The 27,743-nt window shown below is 43.1% G+C and overlaps 1 protein-coding gene across 9 annotated transcripts in view; it reads right to left on the bottom strand.

Moving 5' to 3' along the window:
* ST7 (suppression of tumorigenicity 7) overlaps positions 1-27,743 on the bottom strand; it is a 157,169-nt gene that overhangs the window by 85,645 nt on the left and 43,781 nt on the right. The window contains exon 1 of one of the 9 annotated variants that reach the window (XM_052788974.1): positions 23,210-23,243. The exons of the other annotated variants lie outside the window; for them this stretch is intronic. Coding sequence (XP_052644934.1) covers positions 23,210-23,228 — 19 coding nt within the window. The 5' untranslated portion in view covers positions 23,229-23,243. Of the gene's footprint in view, positions 1-23,209; positions 23,244-27,743 lie in introns of those variants that run through there. 9 annotated transcript variants of the gene reach the window in all.

Here is a 27,743-nt window from a genome sequence, read left to right as displayed (position 1 = left end):
CCATGGCTATGTTAATCCTCAGATACTGGTGGTTAATTATGATAATCACTGCATTGGGATTTTTTCTGCTGTCCTTTAAGTTGACCTACTCAGATCACCAGGGAAAAATTGTCTTTGAAGCTAAAACTTACCAGGTTTTCTCTTAATGCAGTAGCAAAAGTTTCTGGAATTTTTTCGGGGCTGTGGGGTTATATCAGCAAAAAGATTCAACAACCGAGGGACCTCACATCCACTCCCAGGTTTTCCTAGACATGCGGTTAGGAACTAGCTTCTCCTCTGGCCCTTGAGGAAGAGCAATAGGAAAGTGATCTCCAAGTGTGTGGCACATGGAGCTGATTCCCCTCTGAACACACACAGCTGAATGAGCAACTGCTTCAGCAGAAAAATCCAGAAGAAAACTTTGAGAATGGCAGAATACCAAAATCAATGCAGCGATAGAGTCAAAGCGCGCTCTGGTACAGAAAACTCAAAGAGGGAACGCAAAATTATTGTGGGAGACTACTTAACTTAATGCTTTCCAAAATGCTACTTGGCTCAGAAACAGAGAGATTCGGAACCTGCTAAGTGTGTTTAAGTGCTTGGAATTGTGGCATTTAAATGACCAACAAAACCCTTAATGCTCATTATTCAAAGCACGAAATACCACAGAGAGAAGGGCAGCTGACTTTCTGGCTAGAAGTGCCCATTAGAGAGATGCACTTAGGGATATATAATACCAAAGCAACACGGAATTTGCAATAAAGTTTGGCTTCTGCTCCCAGCTTCATGGCTGGCTTGCCTGCGAGTCTTTCAGTGCAGCGTTTTGGGGCTTGGGTTCCCTGCCTGTGCTTTGGGAAGAGACCTAAGTAACATTTTGTGTGCAGAAGCAGCGGAGATCTTCGCATTTATTTATAGCCCCCCTGTTGTTTTCTTCACTTACGTGTAGCACCTTCCTAAACACCAGCAAAAAGTCAATTGTTTTGGCCTTCTCCAAGGACTGTTTCTGGTAGTGTCACCGTCCAAACCGAGAAGGCATTACAGAAAATAGCTGATCATATCCAAAGGAAGGTATTTCATTTCGTGCTTTCCAGCAGACCTGATCTCAGTCCAGCCGGTCGCAGGACCGCACGGTAGTCTGTGAAGCAGACTTGCCTGCTCTCATTATATTAAGGGGCTGGAAGATGAAGCTTTGATTAAAACAAAAAGCTAACACAGCTTCGCAGCCTTAAAAACTCCCTACAGCAGTGAAAGTGAATGCTACATATAACCTACTGTGTTTGGGCTGGGCCTCCCTGTTTTTGGCTACCATCTCCCCATTTTCTTTGTTACTTTGTAAAAAGAAAAATAGCTCCCAAAAGGAGGTTCCTCCGAGCTCCAGCAACTTTAGCACTATTAAGGTAAGGGTCTCTTGAAGAGCTCTTTTTTGTATTATGCAATTAATATTTCAGATGGTGAAGAGCTGCCCCTGAGCGGAAAGATCCCGAACTCTGAAAATCAGTAACATCATCAGTTGGGCATCAAGGAAAACCATCCGAGCTTGTTAAGGCATTGCTGCCTGAAGGAAACGGTGCGATGCCCGAATACGTGCTACAGCTCGCCAGCAAAGCCAAGCCCAGAGTTGATACTGGCAGCAGAAGCCAAAGGCAGGAGATGCCAAGAGGTCTGCGAGCTTGAAATGGTATCAAGAGATGTTACCATTTTGTAGCCGTATTAAAAAATGTATTTGGCTGACATGCAGTGGGGCAAGATCTGTTTCTTTGTGCGTGAATGCATCAATAAAGAAATATTAAATTAACCCTTTCCCAAAAGCATTCACAATTTTCTCAGTGAAGCATAATACTAAAAAAAAAAATTAACTGTTTTTGAAAACCCAGATTTTTTTCCCCATTAACAAGTCCTTTGCCCTGAAGACATCTGATTTTTAGATTTAATAAATAAATCCAATCTTCTTTTACCTGGGAGTTATGAACATGGCTTTGTGGAAAAAATGCACCTCTTGAATTGGAAATGTCGTAATACGTTTCTGGACTTCTCCAAAATGGTGGTTTCCTTTTGCTGAGAAGTAAGACTCCTGAGGAAACTACTCCAGGTTCGTTACTCACAAATTACACTCATAATTTGGATAATTAACTAAATGCCACAGAGTCATTATCTTTTCCCTAAAGCTGTTTTTTTTCTGTAGGAGTTTTCCCAAGTTAATTTCATATTGTTGGTTTTCCCAAGTTAATTTAATACTGCCCAAAAGGTAAATCCTTCAGAGATTAGTTAGTCTCAAACCAGAGCTAAGCAGACAACTTGCAGTGGTTTTTGCTGCAATTTTAAGTACGTTGCTCTTACTGGTTTTCAAAAACAAGGAAACATTTTTAATCCTATGCTTGATTGCTCCTATGAGGCAAAGCAAAAAGGGAAGGCAAGAGGACATTGTTTAGAAAAACAAAGTGCTCTATCCCATCTGCCACTCTCACTGCTGTCAATGCTGTTCAGCTGCGAGAAAATGCCGACTGCATCGATATATGTCAGGAGACCTGAAGTGCCACAAATTGCCGCAGACATTTCTCCCATAATGAAGTTTTGGGAAATGCAGGCGAATACTATAGAAGCAGCAATGCTAGATGAGCATCACTGAGGCAAAATTACAAGTAAACACGTAGCACAGAAGTTTAAATGAATAATTAAAGCAAACCCTTCTGAGTTACAGCGTGCTGCCTGGGTGTTTGAAAACAAGTCCCGGAGGAGTGGTTAAGTAGAGGCCTCTTCACTGAAGTGGCCCAGGAGGTTCTCAGGGGCTGGAGAACCTCCCCGGCATGCAGAGCACACTGATACCGAGCAGCGCAGCTTGCCTTTGGCTAGGCTGCAAAGGCGAAACAGAATTTTTATCCTGCAGTTTCACACTTATTTCATATGGAACCAAGCAATTTCTGCCAAATCCTTACCGGTAAGGCTGAATAAGCAGAAAAAAGAAAGGAAAAATCAAGAAAATGAAACAAGCCTGGGATTCTCTATTGACAGTTATTAACTGTATCATTTTCTTTCTGGGTAGACCACTGCTGCTTTTTCTGTTTTGCCCTGAGCAGACAGAAATTTTTTCACCACGGTTATACTCCTTTTCTTTGAAATGTTTATCACCAGGAGCACTCCACAGAGCTGACAGGGAAAGCACTGAGGCTCTGCTAGCAAGTGGGCTCACTAAGATATTTTGCTCGAGGCCAGCATCAGTGGAAACCAAAGTGCTCTCCATACATCTGATTAGCTGAGGTGGTTGCATGGGTCCAAAAGACTGAATTATTTGTTCTTCCATCTCTTCAGGGCACACCTGCAGTTTGTAAGTTCATCTCCCTAGCACACCAGCTTCCAGCTCACAAGGCCATTTTTGCTTTCCTTCATGCTGCAGTAGTTTTAAAACCTCTTCTTGCCTTCATTTCTGTGATGTGCATCCACTTGCTTGCCTCCATTGCAGCTCCTTCCTCTTTGACTTCTAAATTATTCATCTAGCTCAATTTAGTTTCAATTTGCAATGTCATTTGAAAAAAGCAGAGTAGATCTATCCTCCTATCCTATCCTATCTTATCCTATCCCATCTGCATGCATTGGGACTGGCCTTAGAAAGGAGAAGGAACCAGACTGCAAAACTTCTGTTTATGTCTTTTCTGCCAGGAATACATAACAGCACCCATTTCTGAAGAGTTCAGCAGAAGTTGCCGCTTTTCCTTATACAATCTAATCATATGTTAAACAATGATGGGCCAAATGCATAACAAATGCTGATGGGCAAAAACTCTACCCAAAGTCCCCACTGACACAGACCAATTTTTTTGTTTTCCACAATAAATCATTTTGCAAAGCTTTCCCTAAAATCAGATTTCCCTGTACTTCAGCTGAAAAGGCAGCGAAGGAATTCTAAGAAAGTGGCTGATGAACAAACAAGATTTGAAGGAGAAGGGGGAATGATCAGGAAATACAGCCGCACAACCCTGTTAAAGAAAAGGAAACCGCCATGGCTCTATTGCAAGAACAAAGTCTGCGGACTGATTTCTGTTCCGCCCGGCGGGGCGAAGGCACAGGGGCTGCCAGAGGACTGCCCCTCCATGAGGATAACCCAGGGAGGCAGCAGCACTGCCTCCGTACGATCGAACCCCGCTTTGAAAGGGAGCCCCAAGAAGCTGAAATCAGTCCCTGAAAAAGTTGCCACGCACTACCTGCCCAGCCCAGGCGAGGGACAACACAGGACCTCCCTGGAGAAGGTCCTTCACCGGGAGCGATGCCGCCCAGGCGGCACAGCTGGCAGGAGCAGCAGTGTAGGGGGGCCCTGCCTCGTAGTGATGGGTTAGGGTGCCCTGGCCCCCAAACCCCATGGATGCTCCTCTCCGTATGTTTTAAAAGGCATGTGCCTTATTTTTGCCTACTCTTCCTAGATTTTCCAAATGTGTGTTAAATTCCTACAGGTACTGCCATTTTCCACCCCATCCCGACAGACTCAGCTCCTCCGGTGCACTACCAGGGAACTGGGAGAGCCACGGCACTCCTTCTTCCCTTAGAAACAACTGAGAAAGAGGTTAAAACCGGTTCAGTGCCAAAGGGCTCAAGGTCTAACTCTGCTCCCTTATCATACTCTGCACAGCATCTTGCCCCGGGCACAGCACCTTTCATGCGGGGGGGGGGAGTCTGCCGGGGCTGGAGGTGTAGCTGCAGGTATCAGTATTCACCGCTCAGGGCAAACACAATGGCATGGCGAGAGTTCATGTCATCAATCACACGTGCTGCACCTTATGTAACTTCATTTCTGACTCCCGATTCAAAGAGTAAAACGGTAGCATTGATTATAACCCACCTTCTAATGCCGAAAGAGTACCTGTTAAAACAGATGTTAGAAAACACCAAATTCACTTCTTGTATTTTGTTCTTCTTCCTCCAGCTCTCTTTCCCCTCCCTCCACTTCTCACTTTCATGTGATGCTGAGCCACAGACTCTCCAGGCAGTTTCCCAACCAACCTATGCTTAAGATGTACTCCAAGGAGCAGATTTCCAGCCCAGGGATTTAGCTTTCCATCTCCAATTAACGGTGCCAGCAGCTCAGCAGCTAAGCCTTTGTCCGCAGCACCAAGCATTTGCCCATACTATTATTCAAGCTGAGGGGTTTCATTAGATTTTGCTTGTTTGATTCAGCTGAAGAACTGCTCCAAAGCTGTTTGCTCCAGTAGCGAAACCCTCAGGACAGCTCTACACCCAGTAATACATGCAAATTATTGACTGCAGTTGCTCAAGGTTTTTAGGCTTATGACCCTGGGCAGCATTTTCCCCCTTCTTTTTCTGAACCAGCAAAATGGGATAATTTACTGTCTTGTTTCAAGGTAAAGGGACATTGTCAGCCTAAAATAATTTCTTTAACAGCTTTTTTTTTTTTTCTCCCAGTGAACAGAAAAAGATTGAGAACTGCTGATATTAAATGAGGAAGATAACCTATCTTACTGATGCTAATTTTTTTCCCAATCTGTTTGTCTGTAACCTCTTCTGGATGAATGTTTTCAGCAAGATACTTTCTCTATTTGGCCTTTCATACAACAATAAATGAAAAAAAGCCTCTAACAAACTAGATTTCTATTTTCACATATATATTGTTTTCAATTTATAAGTTACAACATTGTGAAAGCCTGTAACAAATGAGGATAGCCATAATTTTGATGAAGATTTTATAAAATGTTAATAAACACCATCTTTTGTACTTGCATCTTTTGTCTCAATGCTCAAAGCACCTAGCAAAGAGAAATTAAGACTCTTCCTAATCCTGCAAAAATAGCCTAATATTATGCCAAATTTCAAACTGACATGATCAGAGCTAAAGGGACCGAGAGGTGCACCCCAGAACTCTGGTTCTCCTTTCTTTGCGCTCATCCTGATGTTCTATTTTTAGATTTCTAGTCTGGTCTGAAGCAGGTTTATAACCCCTTGCAATTTGCCATCATATTTCCATATTTGGTATGGTTTTTTTCCATTGGAATGGGCTGCCCAGGGAAGTGGTTGAGTCACCATCCCTGGAGGTATTCAAAAAGCGAGTGGACAGGGTACTCCAGGGCATGGTTTAGGGGGCATGGTTAATGGTTGGACTCGATGATCTTGAAGGTCTTTTCCAACCGAAATGATTCTATGATTCTATGATTCTATGACAAATCCAGGAAAAATCTAAACAGATCTCAGTATCTGAATGGAATGAGTGACATTTGGTAAAGAATTAGTGATGTGACTGTAATATCTTCCAAATGGCGTCTTCCAATTAAGTTCAGGTCTCTTACTGTATTTTCCACCATCCTTCCATGAGATTACTAATTCTTTCAGACCTCAACCTCATTTCTGTCTTCAGGCCATCACAACCATAAAAGCTCTGCTACAACATGGAAGATACCAAAATTGGATGTCCAAAAAAAAAGCCTCTATAACTCAAAGGAAAAAGGAGCCAGAGTAAGTGACATGACTTCTGCTTCAGAAGGGCTTGCATGCCTGGAATCTTATTTGTTTCTTCCAACAATTGGTCTAAGGAAATTATCCCCTCTAATAAATTTATTTAGCACTTCAGTGTCCTTTCCATCATAGATCTCAAACTGCATTGCTAAACTGTGCGTCAAATTCAGATTTTAGAGGGGGAAACTTACATACAGAGAAGCACTTATAAATGCTGCGTCAGTGGTTGATCTCAGAAGGGAATCACAGGGGAAATCCATCTACCTACCTTGAAGCCAGGCGAAGTTTTGCTGCTGACGTTAGCAGGACCAGGATTTCACCCTAGCAATCTGATGCCTCTGCTATTTCCCTGGTAGAGTTAACAACTCCACAAAGATCTCATCCAGATAAAGCCATTTTGCTAATTTTGCCTCCAGAAGGCTGTCATCATTATAGCAGTAAGCTGTGCAGGGGGATAATTAAGTGGTTGCAGCAGGATGCACAGTTCTTGGATGATACCTTTTCCCTTGCACATTGGTTATGATTAACAGTCATATACATCGAACAGAAGAAAGCATCATCTGGGCCCTATTTCCAGGCAATAATGATCTTAGTGCACCCAGAAAGACAGACCTGATAGACAAAACCCACCTGTTTCTGAGCCAATTTCATTATTTTGTACATCTGCTCAGTTCATTTCATTTGGTGTTAATACACTCTGCTTCACAAGAATCTTTTACTAATGAAATAGTTGTTAAAGCGTAATAATTTGCTTGATTGATTACTGTTTTCTGTATTGCTGCCTTTTCTGGATATCCGTCATGCTGCAGATGCTGGGAACAAGCCAGTCACCACAGGGACTTTTCCAAAGAACCTTACTGAGATACAACAGCTCCTTGTTTAAAGAAAGTCCTCTCATGCCACCACGGGAAGCCCAGTCTTCTGCTCCCTTTTGGGCCTTCTTTTTTTCCTACACAATTGTTATGCGATTTTCATATAGATTTTTATTATACGATTGATGTGTGAATGTAAGCACATGCATACCTCCGTGGAGGGAATGACAAAGACAAAATGGGACAGCCGCAATTTCCTTCTTTGTTTGGGTGTGTTTTGAGGTTGGTTTGGTTTTTTATTTACAGCTTTGATGGTCATTTTCACTTTGCCCTCTGTTTTCATCACCTACCTTCTTGACATTGTCCAACCTAGCGGGGACAGAGCTCTCTTGCTACCAACTGTCTACAGTACTGCTTTAGTGAAAGGAGGGCTGCTTAGTTCCCCTTCTTATCCTCAGGGGATGAAACCTTCATCCTCTTCAACTCTGACATTTGCTGCTGGCTAAGGGCAGTTGGTTAGAAATGAGCCCAGGCATCCTGTACAGTCATTCATGTACCTTCTCTGTAACATATTAGGAAGCACCACATATTGATTACTTGTATGCTAGTAAGAATCTACAAGTGATTCACAACAACTAACAAAAAGCTCCCTGCTTCACTACATATCCCAGAGCCTCATACCTGATACTACCTAAAGCCTTGTTGATTCACTTTCCTCTGAGAGTAATACAGAAGATGAAGCCACAGGTGTATGTTAAGATTGCTTCAAGCCTTCCCAGTCCTGCTGAAAAGGCAGGAATTTCCCACTTCCCCGGTGCAATTAGGATAGCCAAATCCATCAACCCACGGGGATGTCTCAGGGCTCACAGGGCAGCCCAGAAGCTTTGCTTTGTGATGAAGCTCCCATGGAAATGCCCCTCTCCACCCTAGTTAGGGTGTCAGAAAGACACTGAAGCAGCTGTCTTCTGCATAAGTTTACAGACAGCCTTTTAAGATCACTTAGACATCTTTTACTTAAGCAAAGAAACTAGGAAAAGTGGTCCTCAGATATGTGATCTTTAATAGGCAGGTGAGAGAGATGCCTTTATTTATAGCACAGAAAGCTTGAGATGCGTTTGTTTATGTATTCAGCTGTTGGCTTATGTAGCACATGCTGGAAAACAATGTATCGAGGTGCCTTTGCAAAAAAGCTTAGAAAGCCAATCCATTTTACTGAGACCTGCAACTGTAGCACTGCAACCACATCTGATAGGTTTATCTCCGAGTATTTTCCTCCAATCTTCCCCTTACGGCCAGCTAGAATCTTCCTGCCTATCTCTACGTGGGATGTTAGCACGACAAATAGATTGAAGACATGTCTTTTATTTTCCCAGACTGTCATTCACCTTCGGAACTTAATTTCATGTCTTCTTGCATCTTCCTGGAAAACAGGCTGGGTGACTAGAGCACAAACACGCTCACACCTTCTTCAGAAGAGATGCTTGAGAAATACAACGATGCTTCTCCAGGCTGATCAGAGCTGCTGGTTTTGGTAAAGCTTATTTTCCTTTACGGAAATCTCCTCCTATTAGGAATGGCCTGGTTTTCCACATGTTTTATAGAGGGTCTCTGAGAGATACAGGTGAAATCATCTGGAGACTTTCTTGGGTCTAACAGAACATATTTGAAGGTTATACGTCTTTTAGTTAAAAATAATCATGGAATCATAGAATAGTTTGGGTTGGAAGGGACCTTTAAAGGCCATCTAGTCCAACCACCCTGCAATGAGCAGGGACATCTTCAACTAGACCAGGTTGCTCAGAGCCCCGTCCAGCCTGACATGGAACGTTTCCAGGGATGGGGCATCTACAGCATCTCTGGGCAACCTGTGCCAGTGGTTCACCACCTTCATTGTAAAAAATTTCTTCCTTAATATCTAGTCTAAATCTACCCTCTTTTAGTTTAAAACCATTACCCCTTGTCCTATTGCTACAGGCCCTGCTATAAAGTCTGTCCCCAAATAATGGCTCTGTCTATATACTTGTGAGAAGTATATTGATTTTGGGTGAGCTACAAGTATGAGCAATAACAGCAACCAAAACCATGAAATGTTAGATTAAGACCAATTGTTAGAATTTGAGAGGTCTGATTCCTCACTCAGTGTACTGATAGAAGCAGAATTTTTTTCCATGGAAGGAACAATAAGATGCAGGTTTGTCCAGTATTTTCAAATGCTTATTCCATTTATAACTGTGTGGCAATCGAAACTTATGCGAATTAGATGAAAACCAACTAGTTAAATAAGCAAATTATCAGCACATTTTGATGATAAAATGTTTCTCAGAAGGACAGTAAGAAGCAAACTTAGATCAAGATTTTAGAAAATACCTTATAATTGCAGAGGTTTAAATTAAGGCACTTTAAAAACTTCAAATTTGAGGAACAGAGCACATCTTCAGTAGGATCCTTTGGAAGGTCTTAGATAAAGCGCTCAATAAAATGGGATTTAAAAAATATCACTGAGAGTTGGTTCAGAAGAAAAGTAGGGGAGTTAGTTTGTTCATGCTAGAACATTTACTGGTAGAAAAGGAAATGCCAAAAACCAACTATCATCACACAACCTCTCCAACAACAACAAAATCCTTCAACATAAATTTAGCATGGATCTGAACAAACCTGACACTGTAAAAGATGGAGAGGACATGTAAACGCTACAGCAAGATGTGTTACAGAACACCCTGAACCACTGCTTCCTGCTTCAGAAACCCCGTGTGCTGCCATCCGACAACGCCGCGTGAAGATGCTCATGTTCATCCAAGACAGCTGCAAAACCCTATTAAACAGCTTGACAGACTAAATAACTGGAGTACAATGCGGAAGAATGATATTGCTCTGGTATTACTCCACGAGCTCACTGGAAGCTCTCTCCACTGCACTATATAGACATACCCCTCACAGAAAAAACTTAGCTCCATTTATTAAGTGACGAACCCCTTCTGACTCAGTTTGTCCCTCAACCTTTATATAAAATTCCTATCTTCAGCGTTTTAGAGCTAAATATACTGCCATATGTCGAATGCCATAAACAGCAGCTGAATCTAATGAGGCCTGTACCGAAAATCATAAAAGAACTCAGATAAAATGTCACATCCATATTTATTTGAAATGTTAAAAACTTTCAGTCTTCTCAGGCATAATTAAAATTTGTGTTCTGTATATGCTTTTCCCCTCTGGAAAAATAATGATCTATCATTTTAAAGGCATCAAAGCATGTTTGTATGATTGCCATCTGACAGATTTCATTAAAGTTGTGTTTCTTTGGAAAGTGAGATCTATAATTCTGTTTAATGTAGGACTCCCTCTGTGCATTTTAAATGTGTAGACAGTGAGCATGTCTGTATTTTCGCTCTTTTCTGACAGTAAATCTGTTTCTGGTATTAAAGAGCAATACATTGAAGCAAGTAGAAATGACACTAACTTTGTATGTAAATTTAATGTATGCAATACATATCACACAATATGTGTGTGTGTGTGTGTGTGTATTATATGGTTTTTGTATTTAACGGTGTTAATTAGTGTCTATCTTACTGCTGGTTTCACAGAGCTGGCTTAATACCTGAAAGGGCGCTTTGCTGTTCAGAACCCCCCCTGGCCCCGATCTCTACCTTCAAGACTCTTCGGCTTTCTGTCCTCAAGTGCAACCACGGCAGCCTGCTCCCACACACCGCCGGACCAGAACGTCAGCCTACCGACGACCTGCATTTCTGTGCATACTCATCAGCAGGCCGAGTACCAAAGAAAGAATGACAAATTGAGGATTTTACCCACTACTATGGGAGATTCAAGATGTTGTCCCATTCAAATTTGCATGTCTTGCTTACCGAGTGTATTGCAGTCATTAGGTAATCACAGTTCTGGTAATTCCCTATTTGAATGCTCTTCCATTTAGTACTTCCTGCGGTGACTGTAACCACATTTCAGGGCTCATCGGCTGGTAAAGTCAAATGACATGATATGAAAAGAATAAGATTAAAGCAAGTTTTCAACTCTAAATGTCAAATATACAAGGATGTACTGTGAATTTGCACCAAACGAGACTGTCGTTCTTTATCCTATAGTTAGCGACATATAGAAATTGTCCTTTCTATTCTTTTCCTTTTCCTTATAGCTGTTGGTTAAATTATTATGCTCTGGTCACTTACTATACTGAACAGTAGGAAAAGGGCATATCGAGATAAAGGATGCCAGAACCTGAGGTAACTTCTACAAACATAAACCCGGATTTTCAAAACAGCTTTCTTCCAATGGCCCTGAGGCAAACCTGGCTCACAATCTGGAATCTTTTATTTGTATTTTATTAGTATTATTCAGAACTATTACTAGTCGCAATATCTATTAATAATTATTAATAATCACCATTATTATTTTGATCACAGGCAGTACAGCTATCTACATGGGATCAAAAATACACTTGCATCCTGCAGAGGGTTTTCAAGGTTTTGCATGCAGATGACACTACTTCAATCACAGGATAGCCACATAAATAAATAGAAATAGAAAATATTTATATTTATATCTTATATAAATATAATGCAATATGGAAACTAATGTTTTTTCCTGACAGTAGGTGGTTCTGTTTTTCCCCACCAAGGGAGGACATAGAGTTAAGGTTTAGTCCATACACGGTTGAGAGAGAAGAATTTGTTTTGGATCAGGGGGAAATAAACGATGAAGGAATCTAGAAGTGTCATTATATTAATACACGACTTTGAATACCTACGGAGAAGGCACAGGCAGCAGCTGCGCTCAGTGTCTCCCCTTCTCCCTGTGCCGAGTATAATTATAGACAGCAGCAACAGATGTTGCCAGTAAGCTTAAAAAGGAGGAAGGGAAGTGGTGGGAATAGAAATGCAGTGTCATATAGAAAAAAACAACAGGAGGAACACCTGAAAACGCAGTGGCTTTCTCTCCCCCAAAGACAGACCCGTGGCAGCAGTGTGTATCTCCCACTGCAGTTGAACAGATGGTTGCAAAGGCTGTAACGGTACAAAGATCACAAAATATCCCGTAAAGCCATAGAAGGAAGGAAACCAGTAGCATTGCTTAATAGTCTGCTTATTTTACAGTCAAGTGGATTGCCAAGCAACTAAGCTATAACAAGTCCCATATTTAGGGGAAGAAATGTTTGTCTTCTGTCTGTCCCTGCTTGCAAATGGCAAGTGGAGGGCATTTCTAAGCCAGATAATTCGAGTACAGCATGTTCCCCGAGCCCTGAGCCCGTGCTGCTGAGCAGCCGGTGTTAATCACGGCAACAGTTGACACGTGTGCCTTGCCAGAGTCCAAGTTCATCATCATCATTGTGACTTTTACTCTCTACTGCTCAAAGCAAAACAAAACAAAACCCCCAAAATCCCTGCAGTTAGTCAGGAATCTGAGATTCCCACATTACTTAACATGACCAGCTCTCTTTAGGATTACATAAATGATGACAAAAAGAGCTTGATTTGGTTGTCTAAGCACGTGCATCCAAAGCTGTTTGAGATGCATAGGGTAGCTGATACACTGGCACAAGGCACACGCAGCATACCCCCAGGGACCAACAGCTGGAGGCCGGGTGAAATATGTCCTAGGGCATCTGAAATGGCTCTAGATGCCTCATTTAGGCAACTGATCTGAGCCCCAAACGACCCCTTCATGTCTTGCATTCTTCAGCTGCATCACCCACCAATAAAAATGGGTTAGTATTGCTATTAAAAAGCACCTATATAAAAGTACAAATATATACAGTGTGTACATTTGGGAGCACATCTTAAATCACTCACAAAGACTAAAAATGTAGTATTCCTTCTGAATACAAGCAGATATTGAAGACTTTTGCCCAAGAGAATCATTTTGTAAACACAATGCTCAAGCCTGGAGAAAGATGTGGTTAGGGCAAATAACAGAAGATGCTAAAGGATTACACTTCAGGACTCCAGGTAGTCGGGTCCCTACCCCAGAGCATCCTGCTGCTGGAGAACGACAATGCAGCAACAAAACAAGCCTATAGGTCATATAAGTGAGTGGGGCAAAATGACCCCAGCCTGGGCCATCGACACCCACAACATTATTTCAAGGGTAAATCTAGCTGGTCAACCTCAGCGCTACTGGCCCACAGGAGAAGATGTAATAATCTGAATGCTTTGATAGACATTTGTTATCTCATTACTGGCTTTTCAGGAAGCATCTAACTACCTTTATTCAGAAGATACGTCTTTTTCAGCTCAGCTCTCTGACATCGATGTTTTACAAGATTCTGCCTAACGGTAATAGAATAAAACTTAAGGTGCGATGAAAAACTATAATCTAAGTGTACGAGTAGTAACTCAACCTAGACTGATATCACATTAATGCCCAGCTGAAATATTAAGGAATGAAAAAGAATTATTAAAAAGTAATGATTTAAAACAATCAGCCAATTTTGAAACTGATTCTTTTTGTAATTCGTTGTTTTACCTCAAATACTAGGATCAAATCTATGACAAAACCACTGTTTTCCTTCAATCTGAAATGATACCAAGAACCGAAGTAGAATTCAGCAATGGAAACATCCCCTGGCTGATCAGCGCTAAAATTTGATTGGAATATGACTAAAATGTCATTGCTTGGGAAATGACTGCATTTAAAGTCGCTGTTTTCAGTTCCAAATTTACTACATTTCATAGCCTTGACTCAGTTCCTCTCTTTATATCCCAACACTAGAGTTGACAACAGAAACCCCCAAACCCACAACTGGCAGCTAGCCTTCTCCCTGAAGGAGGATGTAAAGTAAAAAGGTAACATACAGCTTCTTTCTTACATAAAAGCTATATGTAATAATATTGTATGCATATGTAAAATGTTTATTACATACAATAAGAGCACATACATGTGCTCTTATTCTTTTACCCAGTAACTGCCACAAACACAGCTAGAGAACACAAAAATAGGGGTATAAATAACTACAACACAAAATTCTGCCATTGCTTTAAGCAAGCACTGCTCTGCAAACACGGCAGCTACCTTCCACTCACCACAGGCACTTGCTGCCAAACAACTCTTAAAACTTGCCCAAAGCAGATGGAATTAGTGACTGGAATTAGAAGCAGCATTGCGTTGTGCAGAGATGTATTGGGGTGAAAGTGCTTCAGCTGTGAAGCTGTAGCTGAAGAGTCAAATTCTCTTCCTTACCTGTTAAAGACGACCCTTATCAGTCCACTCAGAGACCAGAAAGTCCCACTGAGCAGAAAACCTAACTACCTAACAGGACTTGATGAAAAGTTTCCTCTCAAAATTGGGTGCTTAACAAAATAATCCACCAAACAATTTCTGAGAAAACGTCATGAACTGTAACTACACAAACCAGAGTGGCCACAGCAAGGGCTGGAGCCTGAAGAACAGCCAGTTGCATTTGCAGTGGACAAAATGACTAAGTCTGGTGTCTGAGATGCACTGTGCATCTCACTGAGCCTGACCAGCTAAACCACATGCAGTACTGGGAGTCAGTCACTAGCAACAAATAAAGAAGCGACAGGTTCAAGATAAAAATATGATAGACTGTTCCAAGCCAAATAACTTAAGGCCATGTCATAGATAACAATAACTATTTTCTCCAGATGTCTGTTTGCTTCCCTTCTCCAGAAGGACAGGCTTGTTTTCATCTTACTTATCTTTCTTACCATTTCAGGGATTCTATCAAAAAAGAGTAAGTCTTTTAGCTTTAGAACAGATTTACATCCACTTTCAAAATACTCAATGCCTACATGTAAATTGAAAATACATACGTTATCTTTTGGCTACCTATACTTTGGACACTTTGACTTGTTCATGCCAGAGACCTAGCTAAGCCCTCTCTGTAGCACACCAAGCTCTCTAAACCTGGTCTGCTCACCACAGACTGAGAAATGGCCTTTTTTAGATTTACTGAATTAATTCAGTGCACCTTTTTATGCTCAGGCAACCTATCCGGCATGCTGTATAGGCTGTAACAGAAAGGAGAGCATCGTGCTTTTTACAGCTGAGGACAGTAAAGACTAAGCTTCCAGGGAGAACCTGAAACACTGACTGTTGGAAGTGATCATACAGCACATGAAACAGTGGCATGTTCAGCAATTTTCTCCACTGTCATCTCTAGAGTTCTGAAAAACAGGGAGGAAAACTGAGGTAGCTCTTCCAGTAAGTTCCCAATACACATTCTGAAAATAGGAGATTTTTCAGAGTAAAGGGAAAACTATCCAGCAGGAAAATCTCTGCGGGGCCATACTTGTGATGCTGAATGGGTGAATAGGCCTATGCTCAGAAATCCAAGTTCTGAACAAAAGTGCCTGCAGAGCAGCTAGAAGCTGCAGGAGATCTCATCAATAAGCAGAGACTTTCAGTTACTTTCTCTGAACTACAAGATGCTAGATGTAAAGCAAGCAATGGATTGAAAGGGATCTTACAGTAGATGCAGCTGAAAGGAGGGGAGGCATCACTAAGGAGGGCATAAATGCATGTGCTGTACTCACTTGTTCATTAGAGAAAGAGAAGGGGAAAAAGATGCAAATTAAATGGAAATGCCTCATTTTCACAGGAGCTGAAAATAACACGGCAGCCCATGGGAAGGCACAGCTGGTACTCAGGCTTATTGCTACCATCAAGGCTGAATGGCTAGCAGGATTAGGAGCAAGCCAGGCTCAAACAAAACAGCATCAGGCAGTTTCTCCTCTCCCCCACTCCCACCTCACCCTGGTTCTGCTCTTTCCTGCGAACTACACTGTTAGCTCACATCCCACTATTAATTCAGCTTCAAACGGCAGGCTGCACTGATCTGTGTACAAGATTACAGCTTGGGCTCCTGCCCGTTTTGTTACAGCACAGATTGCTTCCCGCATTGAAGAGGGAACCATCTGGGAGGAAGAGCAAATGCTCGGCTACTTAATTGGTGCTTTCAGTAAAACAGACTACAGTCAGGATTGACAGACCTAGAGAAAATCACAAGAGCAGCCATCGGAAAGTGAGGGAAGGAAAAAGGACCCTGCCTCCACTCCAAACTCTGAAAAGATTCGGAAATAAAGTAGGATTTGTGTCAACACCCTCAACCCTGGATCACCTTGGTCGTCACAGCTTAGCCACCCCAGCCCTAGAGACATTGCCCTATTTTCCCACCCCCTCAAGCCGCAGCAGGGGGACTGGCTCCATGGACATGATAAACTCTTGTTCACTCAGCAGTCAAGGACTGCATGGTAACATTTAGTATGGCAAATTATCTACCATCCACCTTCTCATCTAGAATCATTTCAACAGCATTTCCAGCATTTTCCACCATTTCCATTTTACATCTTAAGGATATGTCTTGATTTCTTCATAGGAATGGCAGCAGGTCTTCTTTAAGGAAGAAGGGTGGGCAGGATTAAGCACTCCACCATCAAACCTGTTCACATCTACCCCTCCTACTGCTTCTCTCATCCTCCCCACTCTCTTACGCATATATACTCTGGGTGCCTATTCGGCATACGAGATTTTAGCTCTCACACTTTCCAAATCCTCCACAATTCGAGAATTTACTATTCCAGGATCTTCCATGTTGCAGACTTCCTTCTCTCTTCTAGCTCATCACACCTCCTCAATTTTCTTGTTGCTCAAGAATGAAGATGATCTGACCTTCTCCTTCTGGTTTCCAACTGTTCTTCTCCTTGAGTTTATTTCAGTCTCTGCAGATCAGCCATCTAGCTCATACTTGATTTTGCAACAGCTTGCAAAATACATTCTGTGCTCAATACCTGTTTTTGTCAGAATCTCAAAAGTTTTAAAACCAGCTCAAGTTTAGTATTTAGATCCAGAACAGAACATAAAACAGTAAGCTGTTTGGTGTAAAGACTAACTTTTATACCACCTTGGACAATGGCTTAAGTGCTGAACTATTACAGATAACACCCTCATAAATTTAAGAAGGCCCTTCTCCCCTCGTGCTCTCAGAGTTGTTCACGCTCTGCTGCTATGGATCAATAGACAAGTCTCTAGGTCTTCCCACAAGCAAGCATCTCAGGGAAGCATGGCCATATCTATGGGTCAGGCAATTAACACTACCTAGTATCCACTTCCTTGGCATCCTCCAAATATATATCATCAGCTTTGCAGAAACATCACCAAAGGCCCGACTGCACGGCAGCAAGATCAAAGAAAACAAAGTTATTCATTTGTTATGCTTAGAAACTGTAGTTCATCTTTGGCAGATGTGAACTTCAAACCCTTTTTCAAAGGTCATTCATGCTTGTTAAGAAACCTGAGAGCACAGCAAACAAGGTGATATTTCATTCTGAGTTTCTGAAAACTACAAGAAACGTTATGAAAGACATTAAAAACAAAACCAATAAACCATGTTGACATTTTTACGTGAGTATTACTTTAAAGTACTTTGACCTGCCTGCACTCACATTTTGACGCAGTATAGTTCATGGACATTCTTATTTCAGCTAAGAAAGTTTATTTCAATTAACCTTAAACCTGCACCTTGTTAACTCAATCCAGTCCTAATTGAGAATCTCTGTAGAGGTTTTTTTGTACCATCTTAATTAACCTTGTTAAAAAAAAAAAATCACATTTTTATTTAAACCTAAGTAAGGACACATACAGACAAACCTTGTAAGAGATCATGTACTATTTCTGAGAAGAGTAATCACAGAAAAGACTGATCTCATCAATCAGCCTAAGCTCTTAAGAACACAGAACAAAGGTTTTCAACACCTATTTAGGACAAGGCTCATTGCTCAAAACCACCTTGACATGCTGTTCCCTAAGAAAAGGTGACCAGCTGCAAATGGCCAATACACAAACTCGATTGCAGTGACTTGTGCCATAAGACAACAGCTGTTGTTGACTTATTTTTGGACATTAGCATCCTGCTGTAGCTGGTGTGAAATCACTTGCACAGAAGCAATCACATAAAACTTGAGTCCATGAAGGCCGTGTTTTGCCTTGGGCTCATGTACAAGGCCCTGGAAAAAGCAACTTTATAAAGAAAAAAGGAAGTTACCTCTACTTTTGCTCATAGCTAGTGCTCCATTGTTCTTGTAAAGAATGAAAGCAAATGAAATGTTGGAGAACAAGGTGATTTTTTAAAATGTTCTAAAATATTTTTTGTCCTATCATGATTATCTCATTCACTAATTATTTTATAGTTTAATGTCTCAGATTGCTCTTCACAAGTTGATTTTGCTTAAATTTCATTCTGACTATATCCACTGATAACTTTTGCTACTATATGACTGGCCGTCCTCATTTTCTTCTTCAAAATTATTTAATCAGACCAGTTCCGTGAGTTTGGATGCTGGAAAGCAGAAGCACAGCCCAACAACTATCATTAGTTTAGGATTTAATAGATGTGCATCTTTCCCTTTGAAAAGTATTTCTAGACTGAGCTTCTGAAATAAAGACAGGACTAACAGCCAGATTTTAGCCAATTAAAAAAAAAGCAACAACAAAGCAATCAGTAACCTCCAGCAGCTGATTTTCAGAGATGAAATTCCAGTTTCTGAAAGCCAACTTGGCAGCATAATCCTCCCTTACCTGTACATAAGGCAGCACATGAGTCAGCTGCAATGCAGGCTTGCCCATGCCATCCACGATATACCTCCATCCTCTTCTGTCAGTATGTCTGCAATGCTTCTGGAGATGAGAGGGTAGTCCAATCTCCAGATATATGTAAACTTTTGGGCTCCCCACACACAGGAACAACAAGAGTTACTACCTGCCATGGTACTGAACTCCCTGGAGAGAAGCAGTAAGACCACAGCTTCACATCAGCAGGGATATGCTATACAGGGAGACAGCTTCAGGCTCTTCCTTCACCAGGAAACAACTGCTTTAACTTCGGTCAACTGGTCTGTTTTACAACTCTAGCAAAACCAAGGCAGTTATAGTTTTCACTCACAACACTGTCAAAGTAAAAAAAAAAAAAAAAATTAAAAAATATATACACACATACTACATATATAGAGAGATCAAAACTGGGAGTTTTTTTTAACTCCTTCGTCCATAGTTAGATGGTTCAATGACAAAAAGACACCTCTTTCTTCCTAGTGTAAACCAAAACTGATTTGGAGTACATACAAATCAGCGAACTAAAGGAGAATAACTGGAAATGCAGACGCCGCGTATTTACTGCCAGACTGCAGGCAGCAGCGGCTTCCCGCAGCGCCTCGCTCTACAGTGACGGTGGCTGCGCTGACATTCCGGATTAGAGAGTCACATCACTTTGTTCCCTCAGGGAAGCCTCTGTTTTTAAGGGGATACTCTTAAGGATGGCAAGTCCAAGCACGAGCCTTTTCTTCTTGTCTTTTTGCGTAATTCTGTGTGCGTATTTATCTATACTTTATTTTATGGAAGAATTAATTGAATGTCACTGCAGACGCACAAACAAGATATAAACTAACTAAATGCCAGGCACGTAGTTCACTGAACTCCTGCAGTACAGGGCACTGGTTTTCAATCTACAGCTTCATTCCTCTCTGACGCGCAGCCAAGACCCGCAGAGACTCCCAGCCATTAGCATGCACGCAATGCCCCAGAGCGACCAAGCTCACGTCTCTCTCCATACAGACGGCCGCTGCAGGCTGCGACGCGCAGTGCCCGCAGCAATGCCGCCTGCTGTGGCGTGGAGGGGTATCCCAGCACAGCGAGAACCCCAGTCATGACAATATTTATACCTATGAAGGCAACTCTAGAAAAGGTCCCGTGCAAAGGCCTTTGAATGCCCGTTCCGTGCGGGACCCCTCTCTGCTGTGACAGACCACCAGCCCTTTATCCCAAGTAGGCAACTTATATCTCTTGGTCACCGTAAGCTGCTGTATCCCTACGGGCTGGGGCAACACCCAGTAGTCCCACTATAGTGTGGCAACTGTAAATGATACTAAAGATGATGTAGTAGGTCTTATTTAAGACCCTTGAGAAATCCTTCATCCGGCTGCCATCTCCTTGTGCTATCACAACATTCCAGCTGAAGCCTCAGAAGGACATCACCAGCTGGTCAGCAGTCGCAGAGGAATCTGCCACAGAGCCGCTCTTCTGTCCTGTGACAGAGGACACCGTGTCCTCCCATTCAATGGTCGTGCGCTAGGCCTCTCACACTTGGGTGGTTTCTTGGAGGAACGTCCACTCTTGAGCTTACAGCTCAGATCTTGCTGCTTTTTATCTGGCTGCTCATTTCCACCATTCAGAGCTTTTCTCCATCCATTTGCACAGGCAGCCTGATTATCACCCTCTTCACTCTGTACATAATAATAACAGCTTATCTGGAGTTACCACAGTGGCCCACGCAAGCAGCAGAGGACACAGAGAACAGCCAGGCTGATATACGTTGCTGAGTTACAGAACACTTTCCCTGGCTTACTTAACCCTCTAGCAGACCTTTGCCTCCATTCGCTGGCTATAAAATTTCCAGGGCTTTTTAGTTGGGACTGTTTTGGGCTCGTGTCCTTGTGGATGACAAAGCACAGCACAGGATCTTCACACACAACTTGATGTGTTTCTTCACCAGCTATTTCAACATTTCTGATCTACTGTATTCTCTTTGATAATCTAAATCAAAGTTTGAGAGTGTTTTGCAGCAGATGGATGGTTTGAGTGACTGGTTATCACCTCTATGCAAATACACTGGCAGAATTTACTGCCGCTGCGACAGTCCTAGATACCTTACTAATGGCAGCAATGAATGCAGCTGACAGGAAAAAAGGTTAGTGGTGCTAATATTTTCCACATTCAGCTTTTTTCCTGAATGTTAAATACACCTTTTTAGCATCTTTCAGTACTGCCAATTGTGATGCTTTTCTTTTCTTTTTTTTTTAATATATGACCAGCAGTATTTTCCTTGTGCTAAGTCAGTTCAGAGTCAGTGTGATTCATGGTAAGTATCAATAAGCCAGCGATTTGTGCACTTCAGGTTCTGCTTGAGCTGCTATCTTCTTACAGCAGTTTTTCCTTTTCTTGTAGCACAGATCTTACAAGTGGAGTCAGCTGCCATTTTCTGAGCTCCATGGAGCTGTAATATATCCCCCTCAGAATTTCTTTTCTAGTGGTGTCCTCATCCTGCAATCCCTTACTACTTTTAAAAAATGCAGCAAACACATGAAGTGAAAAATATCTGATCTCCTTTTTCTACTCCCATCCAAGAACTTTTAAAATATGTAACTGAGTACAATTTCCTTTTGCTGCACTTGCACAACCACAACTCATCAACATCAAGATCATATCCTCTTAAAACTCCTTGATGCACCATAAGACTGGTACTTCCACACTCAGGCAAGTACAGCAGGAAATCCAAATACACAACAGCTTTCCAAGACTCATTCCTAGCGGTAAAATGTAAGTCGGCATTTGCTGGAGTGATGACATACATGAAATCATATCATCACTGTAGATTGCAAAATCCCTGGGCTAATGAGTGGCACGTTAAATATGAGAGGCCAAGGGAGATGGGTAATCTTTCCACTGGCATCTTCAAAATCTCCTCATGGCTTCTTAGGCTACAGACCTTTTGAGCACAAGGCATGTTCTCCCAGAGCTCATTCCCACCACTCTCTCATCCTTCTTCCCTTCAGTCAAACCTTTGCAATCGCTATGTAAGGGCTACACAAACGTGGAAAGTCCCCACTAGAGCTATATATTTTCTCTGAAAAGCTCACCAACTTTGTACCGTTTTCACCTTAGGCTCCTGCTTTAGGCTGAAACACTACCTCGCGTGCTTTGAGGGTCACCTCAGCATCCTTTGTTTCACTGCACCGAGGAAAGATCTTCCCAGCCACTGGATTTCTCAGAAGAGGTCAAACATATCAGACTTCAATTTCGTATAGCTGCCTTGTAGTTTCACAAGAATCTCCCTTCTACTTCCCATGTAATAGTCAAAACACTTAATAAACCATTTCCAAATGAATTCCATAGAGAGCCCTAGGAACTCCTAAAATACTTTCCATCTAATGCTGGGAAGCAATGGCACAATGCTTGGTCTATGTAGAATTGCACTTGCAATTGCAACTTGCACACGGGTTCACTTGCACTCCCGGTTTCTGAGCATCTGAAGTTGATCTCAGCATAAGCTTCACCTTGATCAAACACAGCAAAGCCAGCCAATTTTCCACAGAGCTACACCCGATTCTGGGTAGCAAGGGTTTTTCTCTGCAGTTGTACAGCTTATTTCCCTAACATAGAGCCTCAGCATCCTATCCTTTACAATAGGGAACATAATGGCATTTCTAAGATTCTGTAATCTCTCATTATAGATAGTGACCTTCACACGAAAGGGTCTAAATGGTGATGTTACATCAGTATTTTCACCAAACAGGAAAGATACCCATTAATCTTGAAACCTGGAATACTCTGTCTCCCTGAATCCCACATGCTCTTTTTGTAGCACTTTACAGACCTTTTCCTGTTGCTTCAGGGATCAAGCAGGGTATTCTAGCCAAGATGAAAAGAGACGACTTAGATTGTTCTGCGAATAAATTTTTTTGCTTGGCATACCCATTAATTACCCCCAAATTACATGAAAGTACTGCTTCTACCCCAGCTCAAATAACATGACACAGTCCTCACTGCATGTACTGCACTTCCTATCTGGGTCACATGGCCCAAAGGGACTCTAATAATCTTTCAGTTGTCCTTGGCCATAAAAATTTATCCCTATTTCTGGTCCTGTAAATTAAACTGGTCAAAGTTGAAGCTTGTTTTGATCTCATACCATTTTGCAAACATGCAGATGGATTGAGATGGTATCTTTCACTGGCTCGAACTTGGAGATTAGTCCTGCTTTGAGGGAGGAGCTGGTCCCTTCAACCTAACATTCTATGATTTTTTGTCTTAAATCTGAAAGATTGTCTGTCACCTTTGACCAATCACAGACCCCTCCACTAATTATAGCTTATGCTTTTAGCTATGGCAAGGACCAACCAATTCAACAATCTGAAAAAAAAGGTTACCCTATTCACTGCACACACCTTGAGATTTCTTCCCCATTCAAGAAGCTCCTGTGTGGACACAGCTACACGGCAGACTAGCACTGTATCCAGTAACTTTACATCAGATCCTTGCGACCACTAAACCAATGAGACAGGAAAGGTGATCCAGGGCTGCAAGAGCCAGATCATCTAACACTCTCGAATGCGTGAGTCATCTCTCCATTCACTTCTTCTTTGTGGAGGAAGAAAGGGCAAGGTGCACTTAAACTTTCCCAACGGCTGCCTGCTTGTAAACAGCTCAACACAGCGAATTCGAGCTGCCGTTGGTGCTGTCTGAGAAGGAGGGCTGAGCTTCAAGCCCCTGTCCTCCTGAGCACACATACAGTCAAGCCCTTGAAGACATCACCTCAGGCATCCAACAAAGTAATACAGCCAAAGGAGTTTACCGAACCTGCAGAACTCTCTCTTATCTCGTGTTTGTATTTTTAAAAAATACATTTATTTAAAAAATAACAATAATAGCACTCAGTAAATCCTCAAAATCTACTGTGAAGTAGGAGGCGAGACTACATTTTCCCTCCAAATATCTTGGAGGTTTCACTGCTGAATTTCTCAAGGTTATTACAGCTCCTGCAATCTCAATCCCTTTCATAATCCAGGTTTACTCTGGCATTTGACGCTGGTGTAGCCAAGCCTCTCTTTGACCTGGTTCCGCAATTTGTTCAACAATCCTGACTCTATGGGGAACAGCAGGAACCTCAGCAGCCAGATATATTGGTTTAAAGTTACAGCTTCTGGTACGTTCCTGTAACGTCTCTTTGACGTACAGTTGCCTAAGAAACCTGCGTAACATCATTGTGAAACCACGGCTGTCATCTGATGCCAGGTACCTGTACTTACTGTTATTACTGGTCTTGGCAACCCCGGACGGCAGTGGGCTATTTATGCCCACAAAAGGAGCATTTTGGTCATCTGCTGGTTCAGTGGAGCCCACTCTTGCTGAGGCTGCCATCCCACCAGTTTCAACAGCAGTGTCCCACCCTCCCTTGTGCCTCTGCTCATTTAACCACCCCATGAACCAGCCTGGGGAGCTGACCTGCTCAACACTGCCTGCCTGCAGACAGGGTCAGGTTTTGGCTGGCTCTCCCACAGGTGGGGGTGAGTACCGGTGCTGGGGAAAGGAGGAGGCAGGCACACCAGCCCAGGACAGCAGCACCCATGCCAATTGGATTGTCCTTGCTCTTAATATCTGATGCTAAGATCTCTCATTTCTCCACTGCTGGCTGCTGCTGTTTTGCAGGGCTTTATGAGACTACTTTTCTGATGCCATAAAATCAATTATCTTGGTGCAACCTTTCCCATTTATCGCATTCTAGCTGGAAGAGTGTTTGACCAAAAAAATGCCCAGGAACAAAAGCACTTTCTGAACAGACAGAGCAGGAGACAGTACAGTGAACCTGGGACAAGCACAGCAGTGTTCCCTGGCACACGCAAGCTCTCCCCTTCTCCACAGCACTCCCCAGCCTCCCCGTGGAGAGCAGCCTTCCAGCATTAGCCTCGTGACAGAGGAAAGCCCCGCTTGCCCTTTGGGTTTGCATTTCTCCTGCCCTTTGGTCAGCTCTCCTTTGGTCCAGAGTCTCTCCGCTTTCCAGAGTGCAGCTGCTGATCTACCAGACAGGGACCACCATGAGCATCTCCCCAAGCACCCCGGGCTGGAAGAGCAGTGCCCAGACAATCTCCCATATAACCCTCACAGTTTAGCGTTGCCGCTAGGTTAAAAATACCCTGGCATGAACAAATGCAGTGGTACTGAGAACATCCCCTCAGACTTTCACAGCACGCATCTAGGTCCTTTCAACAGCATTGGGGCGAGTGGCATACGCATGTGTGTGCGATTCCTTCCTCGCAGCTTCCTACTGAGTTACTCTGGGGCATCTGAAGCACACACGGTGTACATTCTCAGACACACATGACATGGCTCTCCGAGTGCCACTTTGCTCATTTTACAGGCTCTGAATTGCACCCTGCCCCATTTCTTCCCATCACGCAGACAGATTTGGTGGTGCCGCATCGCCCTGACCTCCCCCAATGCTTTATCAAACCAAGTTTTCTTTAGCCCTTACAGAACGTGAAACAATTACAGCAAGCAGACAAATCTGTCAGGTCAGCCGGAGAGGTGGCATGGGACGGAGAGCTGCCCCCCCCACGCATACAGCCCCCCGACAGCACCCCGATGGCGCGGCTGCAAGTGGATCAGCACAAAAGTATCGAAGATGAAGGGTCTCTGGCGCAGACGTTTCCCGTGGGGATTATAAAGAGGACACGTGACCGATGGAAAATACTGAGTATGACCGTACGGCAACTACCCTGCCACAGCGCTACCCTTCCCACGGACACTTCACGGGGTTTTTGCTTTACATACTCTTTCCTCGCTCATCATGCACCAGAGCGTTAGCGGCTGTTTGTGCATCGCCTGCTGCCTTATCCCCCTCCACAGGCCGCCGTCGCCCGCTGTTTGTCCTTCCCTGCATCCAGGAGGCGACAAGCAGATGCCCGTGTTTCTACAAGGGCCCTCGGACTCTCTTTTATTGCCCTTCTGACTGCTGTTAAAAGCAAAACGAAAAACCGAGATCGCTGAATGAGAGTTGATTTGACATTTAAAATATTTTGATACCGAGTGACAGAATAAAAGTTCTAAACCAGGATTTGCTTCTGACCATTTTTCTTGGGTTTTTAATCAGAGAAAAGAGAAATGCAAGCCTAAATACTAAGTGTAAACAGCAGGATTAAAAAAAACGTAATCTGCTCATTGCATGCTTTTTGGACAGCAGCAGAAATGGCTCCTGTCGTGTTTTCAAGGACTAGATGATGCTGAATCTTACTCATTTTTTATGTTATTTATTTTATGTTTTAGCCGGACAGAAATATTAACAATTAGTCGCACTGTTGGCATTTGACAGCTTGAAAATAGGAAGAAGACAGGAGGAGAGGAAAGACCCAAAACCCCTAGCTGTGGCTGTGTTTTGATTAAATTAATTTCGATCCAATTTTCTTTCTTTGAAAGCAAACCCGCCATTCCTCCAGCAGCAGTGCGGGCAGGGCTGGTTACGCAAGGGCTACCCTGCGCGGGCAGGCGTGCAGGGGGCATCACCGGTGACCCCGCTCTCCTCCCGTGGGCCAGTCCAACCCGGAGAGGAATTCCAGGGTCCCAAGCGGCCCCTTGGGGTACGAGGTCCAGGCCTGAGCAGAGGCTCAGGGGAGGGAATCTGAACAAAGGCAAGGCCATCACACTGCCTTCATCCTCGTCTGGCCGGGGAGTGCAGGCAGAGACTGGCCACAGTCTCTGCGTGGATGGATGGCAACTAGCCATGTTGCGTTTAACCCCTTTTTTTAAAGGCAAATAATGCCGCTAGACCCTGCTGGGAAACAGGTAGTGGCTGCTAGGGAAGCTCCCGTCGCCCTTTTCTAAATTGTGGGGACCACGGAAACAAAAGCAGCCACAGCTGCTGGTGGTACAACCCAGTGACTTTAGCCAAAAAGCCCCATGTGACAAACAAGCCATTTATTAGCGCACCTCATAAAACAAGAGAGGCCCATGAAAATGAAGGAGGCTGAATAATTTGACTTCCCGCGTATGCAGTACGTGCTTTCTGCAAGAGGGCAGGTACGCCACCGATTTTCTCTCAAAGCGCGTTAATGTGCGTTTTCGCAGAGGCAGACCCCACAGACACACGGGCTGGGGCTGACAGAGCTGGCAGCGTATAAACAGATGCAGCTCCAACATTTGGCATCTCTGCTCACGCTCCGCTGACCCAGAGCTGCAAACATGTTTACAACCATGCATGAAAAATGGGTCCCCAAACAAAAGAAATCTAAAGGCAAATGTTGTTTTTGTGCTGCCTGACCTTGACCAGGTGTTGTGGCAGAGGAGGGGGGAGCTGCCAGAGCCAGGCAACAGGACCCATTAACCCTTTGGGAGCATGAGGGTTTGACAGCCAGGAGGACGTGATTATGAGGTATCCCGATGCTCAACACTTCTCAGGAAGAGCCGAGCTGCAGAACGGGTCCCAGCCTGACAGCACAGAGACAGTACACCATGCTGCACATTATAACGCTCTAAAAGAGCCACCGCTTCATATTCAAATGAGACACGTTTTCAGCATGCAGCACTATTTGTGCACAAAATACAGTGTAAACCGACTGTCTCCTATTTTTCAGTCACCCGATAATCACTGGATCAGACTGGTCTCCACACAGCCGCACTGTCACCGGCAACATTATTTATACATAAAGCCCCAGCCTTCCTCTGCAGCCAGATTTGCCAGGCAGGTAATTACTGTTCTCGTTGAAGCAAAACTGGCTTGCTTTCAATGACATGCGTCTGCACTGCTATTATACAGCAGACTGCCTCAGTTAAGATTTTTCAGCACAAAGATTAGGAAGAAACAAATAAATGATCCTATTATTTTGCATTTTTCACCTCATATTTAGAATTTCACCTAATTTAATTTTGGATTCTGCAGTTACAGGAGGGATCCCACGCAAGCCTCCTTTTTGCCAGGAACAAAAATGA

Source organism: Harpia harpyja, chromosome 6 (genome assembly GCF_026419915.1).
Source record: "Harpia harpyja isolate bHarHar1 chromosome 6, bHarHar1 primary haplotype, whole genome shotgun sequence".
NCBI lineage: Eukaryota > Metazoa > Chordata > Aves > Accipitriformes > Accipitridae > Harpia > Harpia harpyja.
This window is presented reverse-complemented; position numbering and strand designations above follow the sequence as displayed.